Source organism: Hordeum vulgare, chromosome 4H (genome assembly GCF_904849725.1).
Source record: "Hordeum vulgare subsp. vulgare chromosome 4H, MorexV3_pseudomolecules_assembly, whole genome shotgun sequence".
Taxonomy (NCBI): Eukaryota; Viridiplantae; Streptophyta; class Magnoliopsida; order Poales; family Poaceae; genus Hordeum; species Hordeum vulgare.
Genome location: NC_058521.1, coordinates 597,094,549 through 597,108,259, shown reverse-complemented (window position 1 = coordinate 597,108,259; position 13,711 = coordinate 597,094,549). Strand labels below are relative to the sequence as shown.

The following is a 13,711-nucleotide window of genomic DNA, read 5'->3' as shown; positions in this document are numbered from 1 at the left end:
CGCCGTCGCTTCCTCCTGAGTCATCTGTCTGTATGACATCCCGGTCCCACGAGGTCCACTGATCCACCTGTCAAGGCATGCATGCATGCACGACAGCCAGGTGTCAACCCCTCCGCCGAGCGAGCCAGGTCGCCGGGCCCCTCCGGAACCCGAGGCACGCAGCAGTAGATTCGTGCCGCCATCGGCGCCCACGTTTTCCCTCCATTGATTTCTTCTCCCCTCCCCTCGCCCGCCCGCCCGCCCGCCAAGTCTCCAACGGCACCGCCGAAACGGCAGCTCAGCCGTGGCCTCGCCCGCGCGCGGCGACGACGGAGACGGGGCGGGGGCGGTGGCGGTGGCGGTGGCGGTGGCGGTGGCGGGAGTGAAAAAAGGAGGGCGGGGAAGCTGCGCAGAGACTCTTCCTCTCACTTCTTAGTCCACACGCCAGTCAGTCGCCAATACAAGGAAGCGTTTTAAGGCCGCTGAGACGACTCGTAGCTATTAAGCAGTGGGCGTTCCGTTTCGTTCTCTTCCCCCCCTCTCCGGCCGACGACACATCCCTCTCCCCTCGGCGGCCATTAATTGGACGGGAGATTAATTCCCTCCTCCCTCCGCCGGCGATCTTGAGAGAGATAAGTGCTGTGTGTTTGCGTCGGGAGAGAGAGGGAGAGGTAGGCAGGTAGCCATGACCACCGGCGGGGAGGAGCAGCAGGGGAGGAGGCTGTTCGGCGTGTCGCTCACGGACAGGCCCGTCTGGCAGCAGTTCCTCATCTGCTCCTCCGGCTTCTTCTTCGGCTACCTCGTCAATGGCATCTGCGAGGTACGTACTCGAATCCTTCTTCTCCTCCCCTCCCCTCCTACTCTTTCCGATTATTCATTCTACTCGCCCGTGTTCGTCCAATTCACTCGGTCAAATATGTGAGGCAATCATCGGTTGTATGTATGAATGGAGATCTCGCAAGACGTTCTTCTTACCGATCGAAAGGAAAATCTCGCAGGATCTTGCGATCCGCAGTGCATTTGATTTTTTCCGTTGAAATCTAGTACGTAGAATTGTGCTAGGATAGATAGATACTGTTTCTTTTCCACTCCTCATAGTAGTAGTATTTTTCTTCGCCCTAGACTGACTGACTCGTTGAGTTTACCCGGTCAACATGGTACCCCGAAGCTGCTGCCCACGTTCCCCTGATTCTTTTGCCTATTCCGCTCCTACAATTCCTGCACGAAATTGACTCACGATGACACGTACTCCCTCTGTAAAGAAATGTATACAAGTGTTTAAATCAGTACTTTAGTGATCTAAACGCTCTTATAGAGCGTTTGGAAAAATTTGGCGTTCCTAACTTCTACGTGCCTCGTGGTGCTGCAGGAATACGTCTACAACCGGCTCCAGTTCAGGTGAGGCTTCTATCGCACCTACCTAATGATTGGTGATTGATCGCTTGTGATCGAGGAGTCGTACTCTCGGTGTACTCTGGTGTGGAAATGATAATGGATGGTGAGTTTGTGTGTGTGGTGGTGGTGCAGCTATGGGTGGTACTTCACGTTCGTGCAGGGGTTCGTGTACCTGGGGCTGATCCGGCTGCAGGGGTTCACGACGAAGCAGATGGTGAACCCATGGCGGACCTACGTGCGCCTCTCGGCCGTGCTCATGGGCTCCAACGGCCTCACCAAGGGCTCCCTTGCCTTCCTCAACTACCCCGCCCAGATCATGTTCAAATCCACCAAGGTAAACCCATTAATCTTCGCCATTAATATTTTACTGCGTCATGAGATGTGTAATGTGTCGTATCCTTCTGAGGAAAGAGGGGGTAATAATCTAATTTGAGAATCCGGCATCAGAGTTGATGTCTGGTTAGCTGCCCAACTATTCCTGTTCAATCGTGTACTCCAATTCGAGCATGTTTCTACTTTTGAGTCAGGGATAGTAACATAATACTCCTCTGGCTAAAATCGGAGTATGTAGGGCAGGCAGAACAATGTTGTCCATATGCGCATTCTGAATGATTCTCTCTTAATTGGGGTATGCACGACAGACCGGTCTTTAAAAGTTTGATTTTTCCTGTGACGAAATGTCTAGTATTTTGCCAGCAATAAATTTATTTTCCAATGATTATTGCTTGATAATAATGTAAATAATGTACTAGTGGTAGTACTTCTGTGAAGGGAATGTGCAGCTGAAGGAATAGACTGTTGCTTGTAGCACTCCCTCATTTCCCTGTCCCTAGGAAGCAGAGCAGAAACCCATGTGAATATTTACTTCTTCCCGTGTTTCGAAACTTCCATTTGGTAGTTAGGAGACTTCTGGTGATGTTCTGATAAAAGTCGTAATGAATTTGAGACCAGAGAATTTTAGTTAGAACCTTCTCTGAAAATAAAGAATTTCTAGTTTCAGTCAACGGTGCAGATCTTATTTGTGTTTTTGACCTTTCACTCCGCCATTCAGGTGCTGCCGGTGATGATAATGGGGGCATTTATCCCAGGATTAAGACGCAAGTACCCGTTCCACGAGTACGTATCGGCGGTGATGCTTGTCATTGGCCTCATACTATTCACGCTCGCAGACGCGCAAACATCGCCTAATTTCAGCATGATTGGCGTGGCCATGGTGTCCAGTGCACTCATCATGGATGCCTTCCTCGGCAACCTGCAGGAAGCCATCTTCAAGATGAACCCAGACACCACACAGGTACTAGCATCTCCATCTTGATGTCCTTTACATGTTTCTGCCAGTTATTGAAATGGGAGAAACACTGACACTGAATACTTGCTCTCTGATAGATGGAGATGCTGTTCTGCTCAACTGTTGTTGGCCTGCCTTTTCTCGCTGTGCCGATGGTATTAACTGGGGAGCTTACGACCGCATGGAGTGCGTGTTCTCAGGTATATGATCAGAATCTCTCATCCGTGTTGTTTTCTCAGGCATTTTAATCATCAGATACTTTCGCTCAGAATGTGTACAAAATAGATGGTAGGGAAAGAATCAACTACTCTTTTGTGCACTGGACTAGCATTCCGGAATCCAACTTTGTTAGTTTAGTTCATTTTGTAGATAACAAGACATCCCAGCACTACATTATTCACTCTGGTGATTTGATTCTGACCATGTCGTCGGGAAAAGCATCTGATCCACTTGAAAGTCAAAAGTGCTCCTAGTTAACTTGCCGATGCTACTTCTCTCATAAAAGATTGCTGAAAAAGATTGATCTAAGTGACGTTTATGTCCACCGGACGCATGCAGCACCTGTACGTGTACGCTGTGCTGGTGTTCGAGGCGATGGCGACATTCGTCGGGCAGGTGTCGGTGCTGTCGCTCATTGCGCTCTTCGGTGCCGCAACGACGGCCATGGTGACAACAGCAAGAAAGGCGGTGACCCTGCTCCTGTCGTACCTGATATTCACCAAGCCCATGACGGAGCAGCACGTCACAGGGCTCCTGCTCATCACCATGGGGATCGTGCTAAGGCTCCTGCCGGAGGACAAGGAGAAGAAGGGCACCGCCGAGCGCCAGCAGCGCGGCGAGGAGAAGCGGCGGGGAGACGGAGTAGAGGAGGAGAAATCGCCGTTGGTATGATCGGGGACCTGAATGAGCTAAACGAATAACAAGCCAGAGTGCAGGATACCAGCTCTGCTTTTGTGAACCTCTGTCTAGTTTGTATTGTTTGATATTGTGGAACTGTTTTCGGGATTGTAGCTCCTAAGTTAAAGTGTTCCAAAGGATGGCAATGATAGAGATGGATTAGATGTTGTTGATCTTTTCCCCTTAGGTCTCCGTGACAATATATCATGGACAACTAAGATAACTCATCAAGTGGAAAATCATATAAAGTTCGTCAAAGTTATCTTCTCCAGACCAAGCTTCTCCTTGACATCTTTGAGGTTCCTCCGTACAATTGTTTTCTCTTTTGAGAGGTAATATTTCCTTCTTTTGCGAATGTTGGTGACATTACCTTTTTCTTCGAGAAACATCACTCGAGTTTATTATTGATGAGTAACAAACTTTACATAGCCTGGGGCACTAGCACCTGGCAAACAAATTCTTCGTCCGTTACCCATTTCAGGCTCAATTTTAGGATTGAAATGCGTCGGCACGAATGCGAAGCGAACGTGACGCGTACCTTCTCATGTCTGTGTCCGTCCACACATGACGTCCGGTCAAAACCAGTGTGGTCTTTATTAATGACGACCGCGGTGTCTTTATTAATGACGACCGCCACCGCGGGCCGACGCGTTAGCGACCCCATGCGTCCTTTTTTAATCTGAGCGTGCCGGGGGGAGGGGGGGCTCATCGTCTTCGAGAAGTCGTCCCCATCCTCCATTTAGCCACCCGTTGCTCCCCCGCAGGCGGCAAACCCTAGGCACCACCATGGGCTTCTTCGTCGGCAAAGACAAGGGCAAGTCCCCCGCTTTCCCTATGTGCGCGCTCCTGTCGTCGGCGTCTCCCCGTTTGTCTCGGCAGCGGGTCAGCGTATCGGTGCACCAGACGAGGTGGCACTAGGAGCACCGCGTCTCCCTCCCCTACCCCCGATCTCACGCTACCGCATGACTGGCATTTTGATTTGGAGAGGATCCCAGTGCCAGCGATTGACGCAGGCGCATGCGTAGGAGGTGAGGCGTCGACGGCAACAGCTGACGACACAATAGCGACGCGCCCCCGTGCTCGCTGCAGATTCTCCTGAATGGGAGGGATGGGAGCATCAGGAGCAGCGCCAGCGTGGCGCCCGCGACGTGGTGGCTGGACAGCCGCCGCCACTCGTCATTCGCCAAGAAGACCAGGAGGTGGAGGCCGCGTACGAGAACGCGCTGGTGGCCGTTCTGCGTGCAAGCGAGGAGGAACCACGCCTCAAGGAGGAGAAGGGGGAGGGGAGGAGGAGGCTTACCACACGTAGATGACGGACGCCATGGCGCTCTGCACTGTCGGCGACACAATCGTACGGCCACTGGCCCCGCTATCCCCCGCGAAGGCCGAGCCGGGGCCGCTGGTCCTCAGGCCCGAGCAGTACGTGTGGGACCGGGTGTTGCGCGAGTGGGTCAGCGCGTCACCCGTCTGGTTGGATGCAACGCCGGAGTGGAAGGTAGCTTACCTGGAGCACTGGCGATGGTGGCGACTGGCGGAGGAACGCACACATGCCCGTCAGGTTGAGCAGATGGAGCGCGAGGCCGAAGCTGGGGAGGAGGAGCGACATGCTGCTCAACGAGGGCCGGTGCAGCCACCTGCGAACGACGTCGTCGTCGCCTGGCAGACGTTTTTCCACTGGGTTGGCCCGGCGCCGACGCTCGTTGACCTCACTGCCCCGACGACGACTACGCCTAGGGCAACGCGTTCTTCATTTTTAGTGTATTAATTTTTTGTTTAATGTTAAGTGGACTCGTGGAAATATCACGTGTCTTTTAGACCGACATTAATGTTCAATTAATGACTTTTATGTTTTTAAAATTATATTATTGTTATTTGTGCGTCACCTAAAAATAGGTCAAGACCAAGTTGAACGCAAGCGTCGATCTAATTACAAAAAGGGCATGAATGTTTGCTGATCCAATCCAAATAAATAAAATACAAATAAAACGTTGGATCGTACGGTTAGAATTGCTCTAACGGCGGCCAGCAACTCCTACCCGAGTGTGCGGGAGGAACCGGAACAGCCTCTTTGACTTGCATTGTCCTTGGGTGGCGCTCGACACGACGGGGTGGACGGGTGATGTCGCGCGCTCGTGGGCGGGGGCCAGGGCCAATTGGCCGAAGCAAAGTGGAGGAGGAGCAGAGCAAAGGAGAGGAGAGGCTTTTCGCTGTGGCGCCTCGTGCTCGTGCTGTTTACTTGGCGGGGTTGGGTCGGGTCGGGTCAGGTCGGGTCGGGGCCAGCCACCTTTACGCCGCCTGCCTGCCTGCCGCTGCGTGCTGCACTGCACTGCACTGCTGGGCGCCGATCGCTCTGTCTGATGGCCGCCACATGGGCCATGCATGCACGCACGCAGCCCCGCGGTGCCGACTGCCGCTGCCGACCTCGCCGGCCGGCGCCTCCTTGCTCCGTGCCGGCCCGCCCTGCACGGCGGCGACGGACGACGAAACCGGCCGCCCCACCCGACATGCGCGACGCTGTTTTCCAGGCGGATAACTAACGCGCGGAAGGCAAAGCAAACCGCTCCTTGGTCCGAGGTGCGTGGAGACCGAAGCGCGCACTGCCGGGCCGGGCCGTCCGTGCTCCGGCCCTTTTCCTTTTCCCTGACGATACGTCTTTGTATGCATGAATCCACGCGCCCCTAAAAAGCTCGCACGCACGCACGCACGCACGCACGGCCATGCGGATATGGCGTGCTCAACTGCTCATGGTGTTGTCGTGAATGTATCCTCTTGCTTAGGGTTTACGACCTTCGACGACGATCAGATCGCCGCCGCGAGTTTTCATCGACTGATCGCTTCTCCTCGTAGGCGAGGGTTCCCGCTGGTGTCCGTCGGATGGCGAAAGACGCTGGTTCGTCCTCGGCCTCGCCATGGACCGGAAGGAAGTTGGAAGACATGCTGCAACACCTGGGTCTGAAGGGCGAAGAACTGGACGATGTAGTGGTCAGCGAGGCGGAGCTGAAGAAACTTGAGGAAGATGCCAGATGGATGGCGATCGGGCGGCTGCATACCTCACGCCCCTTCTCTTCAGCGGCAATGTTCGAAACCCTAAACTCTGTGTGGGGGGTGGCAAAAACCCCAAAGTTTAGGGAAGCGGGAGATAATCTGTTTTGTTTCAGATGCATTGTCTGGGAGATTGGAAGAAGCTCGTTCATGGAGGTCCGTGGCTGTTTCGTGGTATGGGTCTAATAGTGGAGGACTATGACGGGAAGAGTGATCCGGCGTCGGTCATCCTGGATGGTCTGTATGTATGGGCTCAGATCCATGGGATTCCGGAGATGTACCGGACTACGGACATTGTGGATCAATTGACTCGACGGATTGTACGAGTGAAGGAAACCCAGCTCTCTCCGAGGTTGTATTATGAGGGAGATTACGTGCGAGTAAGAGCCCGTGTTCTTGTGAACAAGCCGCTTACTAGGATCACGGGGCTGGTCGTCGCGAGAGAGGGCCGGCGTATGTTCCCGGTGAAGTACGAAAAAGTCCCATACTTTTGCCAGGTGTGTGGACTAATGGGGCATAATCATGAGGAATGTGGGGATGGCGTCTGGGAGGCACAACAGAAGCAATGGGGCAGTTGGATGCTGGCACAGCGTAAGGAGGTAGGGCAAGGGATGAAAGAGGAAGGCTAGGATGCACGAGGTGGCCGTTTGAGGGGTCGAGGCCGAACCGGGGGAAGGGGGAGGGGAGATCCCAACCCTCGCCAACAGTCTCCAACACGCAAGCGATCATCCCAGGACGCTGGCCTGGATCCGGCGCAAGGTGAGGAGGAGGACGTGACCAGCCCTCTGAAACCAGATACGGCGAGGGGAGGGGAAGTGCAGGAGAATGAACCAACAGCGAGGCGAAACCTGAACCTACTGCTGTCCACGAGTCATACCCAGGAGAATAGTGGTCCTGCGTCGGCCTCGAGTGGCACACTCAGTATCGTTCCAGCTAAACAAGGTGTAGGGGAAGATTCCCTGTCAGATACACCACCGTCCCCCCCTACATACATCTCCCCTAGAGAGCAAAAAAGGGCGAAGAAACTAGCCTCGACAGTCAAGGCTAGCAGCCTACTTGGAGCAGGAGCAATAACCCTCACGATGGCACCATCGGCAGCCTCCCTCGAGGAGGACCGTCGGGCCTAATGTCGATCCTATGCTGGAACTGTCGTGGGTTGGGCGACCCCGCGACAATCAATGAGCTCCGCGATCTTGCGCGGGAGAGTGCGCCGGCGGTTCTATGTCTAGTGGAAACACAGATAGCAAAGAATCGCATGGAAGGCTTGGCAAGTACTTTGGGATTTTACCATGCGTATGGGGTTGGAAGTGCGGGAAGAAGCGGTGGCCTGTGTATGTACTGGAGGAAGCCTCAGATGCTGCACTTGCGGAATTTCTCGAGATATCATATCGATATGGAGGTGACGGAAAGTGGGAGAGATCCATGGCGTTTGACATGCTGGTATGGGGACGCGGACAGGAGCATGCGATATAAAACATGGGATATGATGCGGTTCTTGAAGGCCGACATCGATCTTCCATGGTTGTGCATAGGGGACTTTAATGAAGTTCTTAGGAGAGAGGAGCACTTTGGACCAAACGAACGCAACATTGGGCAGATCAATGCCTTCAGAGAGGCGGTGGATGTGTGCGGGTTAAGTGATCTGGGGTATACGGGACTGGATTGGACATTTGAAAGGAGAGTGCAGAATGGCACCTGCAGAGTGCGTCTTGATCGAGCTTTGGCATCGGTGGAGTGGAGCTCTCTATTTCCTCTGGCTGCGGTCCGTCATCTTCATGCAGTCAAATCGGACCATTCTCCTATACTCCTTCTGAATAGTATGGAGGCACACAACCAACGAATTGGACGGGGCAGGCCGTTCAGATATGAGCTTATGTGGGAAAGGCATGAAAGTTTCCAAACAATGTTACACGACACGTGGAAGGGTTCAACAGCCAAGTCCGCCCGGGAGATAGGAGAGAAGATGCAATCACTGGCGGTGGCGCTGACCGGCTGGGGATCTAGTAGCTTTGGTTCGGTCCGAACCGAGCTCAGGCAACTTCGAGCAAGACTAGGTGAGCTACGAGAGAACCCGCATCGTATTGCGGCATCATACGAGGAAGTTAAAGTTGAAGGCCGAATTGTTGAGCTGCGATTCCGGGAAGAAATTATGTGGCGCCAAAGAGCCCGAATCCAATGGCTGTTAGAAGGGGACCAAAATACAAAGTTTTTTCATCACAAGGCATCGTCTAGGCGAAAGAAAAACAACATTGTGTCCTTAACAAGAGCAGATGGTTCCATATGTAGCGATCCAAGGGAGCTTGAAAACATGGGAATAGCTTTTTATGAGCAGCTATATACGTCGGAAGGGATGATTGGCATGGAGGAAGTGCTGTCACATATTCCTTGTAAAGTCACAAGCCCAATGAATGAAATGCTATCAAGAGATATCACCGAAGGAGAAGTGAAGAGCGACTTGTTTCAAATGTATCCTACCAAGGCTCCGGGACCTGACGGTTTCCTAGCCCATTTCTTTCAGAAGTATTGGCATCTATGCGGTGATGAAGTGACAGAGGTTGTAATTCGGATTTTGAAGGGAGAGGACTCCCCTGAGGAGATCAACAGGACGTTCATTGTTATTATCCCCAAGGTACAAAACCCCACCCTAATGTCTCAGTACCGACCCATTAGCTTGTGCAATGTGCTTTTTAAGATTGCGTCCAAAGTGCTTGCTAACAGGCTGAAGCAGATCCTCCCTGAAATAATATCCGAAGAGCAATCGGCATTCGTGCCTGGCCGTCTCATCACAGATAATGTTATCACGGCATATGAATGTCTTCACTTTATGAAAACCAACAGAAGCAAGAAGAATGGGTATTGTGCTGTCAAGCTCGACATGATGAAAGCGTACGATCGGGTTGAATGGGCTTATCTACAGGCCATTATGAGGAAGCTGGGTTTCTGTGAGAGTTTTGTGCGCCAGGTAATGAGAGGTGTTACATCAGTTTCATTCTCATTGCTGCTTAACGGGAAGCAGACTAGGGATTTTAAGCCGACTAGAGGAATTCGTCACGGGGATCCCATCTCACCCTATTTGTTCCTCCTAGCGGTTGAGGGTTTATCCTGTTTGCTAAATCAAGCGAATAATGCGGGGACTTTCGAAGGTATCCACATTGCTCCTACTGCACCAAGAGTTAATCATCTCCTTTTTGCTGATGACTCTTTGCTCTTCTGCAAGAATACAGCTGACAATGCTGAGCAACTAAGGGAGATCCTAAATAGGTACTGTCAAGCGTCGGGGCAGAGAGTTAAGTATGATAAATCATCAGTCTATTTTGGTAAAGGATGCCCAGGGTCCCAGAGAGAAATTATAAAAGGGATTCTACAGATCCAGAAGGAAACTATATGTGAGAGATACCTGGGACTTCCATGGGATGTGGGACAAGCTAAAAATGGCGTGTTTTCATACTTAAAGGGCAGGGTTTGGAAGAACATTCACGGATGGATGGAGAAGTGTTTAGCAGGGAGCGGTAAAGAAGTGTTGATTAAGTCGGTGGCCCAAGCAATACCAACATATTCCATGGCTCTCTTCAAACTACCAAGGGGTCTATGCCAGCACATAACATCCATGTTCGCAAGTTCTGGTGGGGCTGCAAGGAGGGGGAGAGAAAGACCGCTTGGGTTTCATGGGATACAATGTGCATGCTGAAATACAAGGGGGGTTTAGGCTTCCGAGATATGGAAATATTCAATCTTGCCTTGCTAGCCAAGCAGGTTTGGCGAATTCTCTGCGACACAGACACAATGAGTGCACGGATTCTCAAAGCTGTGTACTTTCCAACCGGTGATATTCTTTCTGCTCAGGTGGGATCGAGGCCATCCCAGATCTGGCGCTCCTTGTGCGAGGGGAGGGATATACTCCTGACGGGCCTGATTAAGCGAATTGGGAATGGTGCTAACACCAATATCTGGAACAACAACTGGCTCCCACGTGACAACTGCATGAGGCCTTTTGGAGCGGTATCCCCAAATCCACTGGAGAGAGTATCGGAGCTTATATCACATGGCCGTCGCTGGGATGAACGAGCACTGGCAGAACAGTTGCTTCCGATGGATGCTGACATCGTCAGGCGAATCCCTCTCAGCCACACTCCCCAGGAAGATTTCTATGCATGGCAGTATGAACGATCAGGTGTTTTCTCTGTACGATCGTGCTATAGGATGGTTATGGCAACAAAAGCTAGACGAGAAGGGTGGCTCAATGCGGACACAGAATCATCGCATACGACCCAGGAGGAAAATAACTGGAAGAGGCTGTGGGGTGCTCAGGTTCCATCCAAGCTGCGTATGTTCGCATGGAGATTGGCTCGGGCATCTTTGCCAACGGGTCAGGAGAGGGGAAGGCGCCATATGACGACCGAGGTATCTTGCCCGATATGTCATGTCGTTGTCGATACGTGGAGACATGCCCTACTCAATTGTAATATGGCGAAGAGCGTCTGGTCTCTGCAGGACGATGAGGATGACTCCCTACTGCCTGTGTATGGGGATGAGACGGATGATCCTAAGCTTTGGCTGCATGGTCTCTGTAATGCACTTAGTGGTGACCTTTTTGTTACTGTCCTAACTACGCTCTGGGCGATATGGTGGGCTAGACGTCGGGCAATCCATGAGCAGGAATTCCAAAGCCCTCTGTCCACACATCTCTTTATTCAGCGTTACCTATCCGAGGTACGTGGACTGCCAGCAAAGAATCACCAGCATGGGAGGCCGGCGAGAACACTTAGGCCGAGATGGATACCACCGGCGACGGGGGAGAGGAAAATGAACGTGGATGGCGTTGTTGCGAAGTCATCAAATATTGGGGCTGTTGGAGTCATTTGTCGTAATGACCAGGGAGGTTTTCTTGGTGCTTCCGCGGTGGTTATTCCTGGCATGATCGATCCAGAGGTGCTTGAGGCTCATGAATGCAGAGAAGCCATTGCATTGGCGGAAGATATGATGGTTCCCAGAGTACGGATTGCATCTGACTGTCTGGGAGTCGTTGATGAGCTGAAGGAACAAGTACACCAAGGCGCGCATTGCATGATCCTAAATGATATTCAGGGAAGGATGTCTAGTTTTAGTAGTTGTGTTTTTATTCATGAGTACCGTAAAAGTAATAGTGAGGCACATAACCTTGCACGGATGGCCACTACCCTAGATCCAGGCCGTCATGTGTGGTTTGATCGACCTCCTGACAACCTCTGTATCCCTCAAAACATTATGATATGAATAAAGTGGTTGTCTTTCAAAAAAAAATCTGCTCATGGTGTCGTGCCTCGCCAGACATTTTTTTTAAAAAAAAGAGAGGAACACCCAGCCTCTCCATCTACACCATACATATAGCAACTTTATTAATTATTTATGAAAACCTCACAAAGTAATACTTCCTCCATCCGGAAATACTTGTCCTAGAGATGAATGTATCTAGACTTATTTTAATTATAGATACATCCATTTTATTCATTTTTAGGACAAGTATTTCCGGACGGAGGGAGTACATCAGTAAATCTGAAGTCATCATCTTAACAACATCTATCGCTACTTTTATCTAATTAATGAGGGAATGCAGATAGTCCGAACCTAATACCAAACAGATCTCGCACCTAAACCAAACATCTAAAACCGAAGGTCCCAGCCAAGCCATATATCTGATCCTCATTGACTTATTTATCTTAATATTTAGCATAACACATCACCATATAATTATTTATAGGATAATGCCCAACTCAATATGTAATCAAGCATGGGAAAAGACCCACCACCACATGCAACCATGCATAAAAATTTACTTTTCATTCTATTACTCTACTTATATTCAATAAAATTTTACAAATATACACAATAAAATCAAATATAATAAGTTCTGTTATAGTATTATTAATATAAATATTTGTATTCATACAATAAAATATCACTGAAATATATTACAACTAATTCCCGTAGAAACGAGCGGGATATCATTTGGTTTATGTTAAGATTCGTGCATTTTTTTCCTTTTCCTTTTATCTTTTTGTCTCTTACATGATAGATTGCCTGATTAGGATTTAATTAAGTCTCAATCGACCAAGACCTAGCTATACCCTTGAAAAATATCAAAGCATTGTTACATGTGCAAACCGCACATGCACGGGCGTGCCCGTGAGCAGGATGTGCTCTTTTATGCCATCCTAAACCCTAAATCATTTATCAGTTCGTTGTTGTGACTCTAAGTGCATCCAATGTTGGACCTAGAAATGGGTTCGGATGAATTGGGCCAGGCCCCACGCAACCTTATTTGATTGTAGCACTATAGCTATAGTATTTGCTATCGTCGTTAAAGCAGATGGGCCTCACGCCCCAAGCCACCCCGAGGTTGCATGGGGCCAAATCCGCCACTGAGTGCATCTATTGCTTGGTTCAAGTATAACATAATGATCAATTAACAAAGACGGTTTCTCTACATGCAAGTCAAGTCCTCGCCGAACACATACCACTTGATTAGCTTACACATGCCACTTTGTTAAGTGGCCTCGGCGTCTTTGCCAAATCTTGTACTTTCTCCGTAAACTAATATAAGAGCGTTTGGATCACTATTTTAGTTATTTAAACACTCTTATATTAGATTACAGAGGGAGTACTTGTCAACTAAATTTGGTTCTAAATTAAAAGAAACTGAATTTGGTTTCACATCCATTTCAACTTTTCCAAAAAAAAGAAGCTGATAAGTACCTGACGTCAGGTACATGCATATGACAAAACAAATGTTTTTTATGTCCACTTTAGTTGACGCGAGTATGACAAGTATAATTGGTAAGCATGAAAATTTTGCCTGTAATTTGTTTTTTACCAGAAAGTTATCATGCGTGCCAATTAAACTTATCATCCCCGCATCAACTAAAATTGCCTAAAAAACGTTTGTTTTACCATGTGCAGGTACCTCACGTCCCGTAGTTGTCATTTCCGAAAAAGAAACCATAGAAGATAGTGAAACCTACCTAATTTGTTTCCATGTGATCTACTGTATTTTTCCCGGGGTAATGTGATATATTGTACTGTATGATCTATTTTAGCAATAATCTATTTATTTATCAAACAAAATGCATCAAA

General features: G+C 49.9%; 1 protein-coding gene across 1 annotated transcript; it reads left to right on the top strand.

Annotated features, from left to right (window-relative positions):
* Window positions 1–374: 374 nt before the first annotated feature.
* On the top strand, window positions 375–3,830 carry LOC123447429 (UDP-galactose/UDP-glucose transporter 2-like). The gene is made up of 6 exons (XM_045124028.1): window positions 375–799; window positions 1,349–1,377; window positions 1,507–1,708; window positions 2,426–2,668; window positions 2,761–2,862; window positions 3,221–3,830. Exons 1-6 carry the CDS (start codon window positions 665–667, stop codon window positions 3,551–3,553), a joined length of 1,044 nt encoding a protein of 347 aa, XP_044979963.1. The 5' UTR covers window positions 375–664; the 3' UTR covers window positions 3,554–3,830.
* The last annotated feature ends 9,881 nt before the right edge of the window (window positions 3,831–13,711 follow it).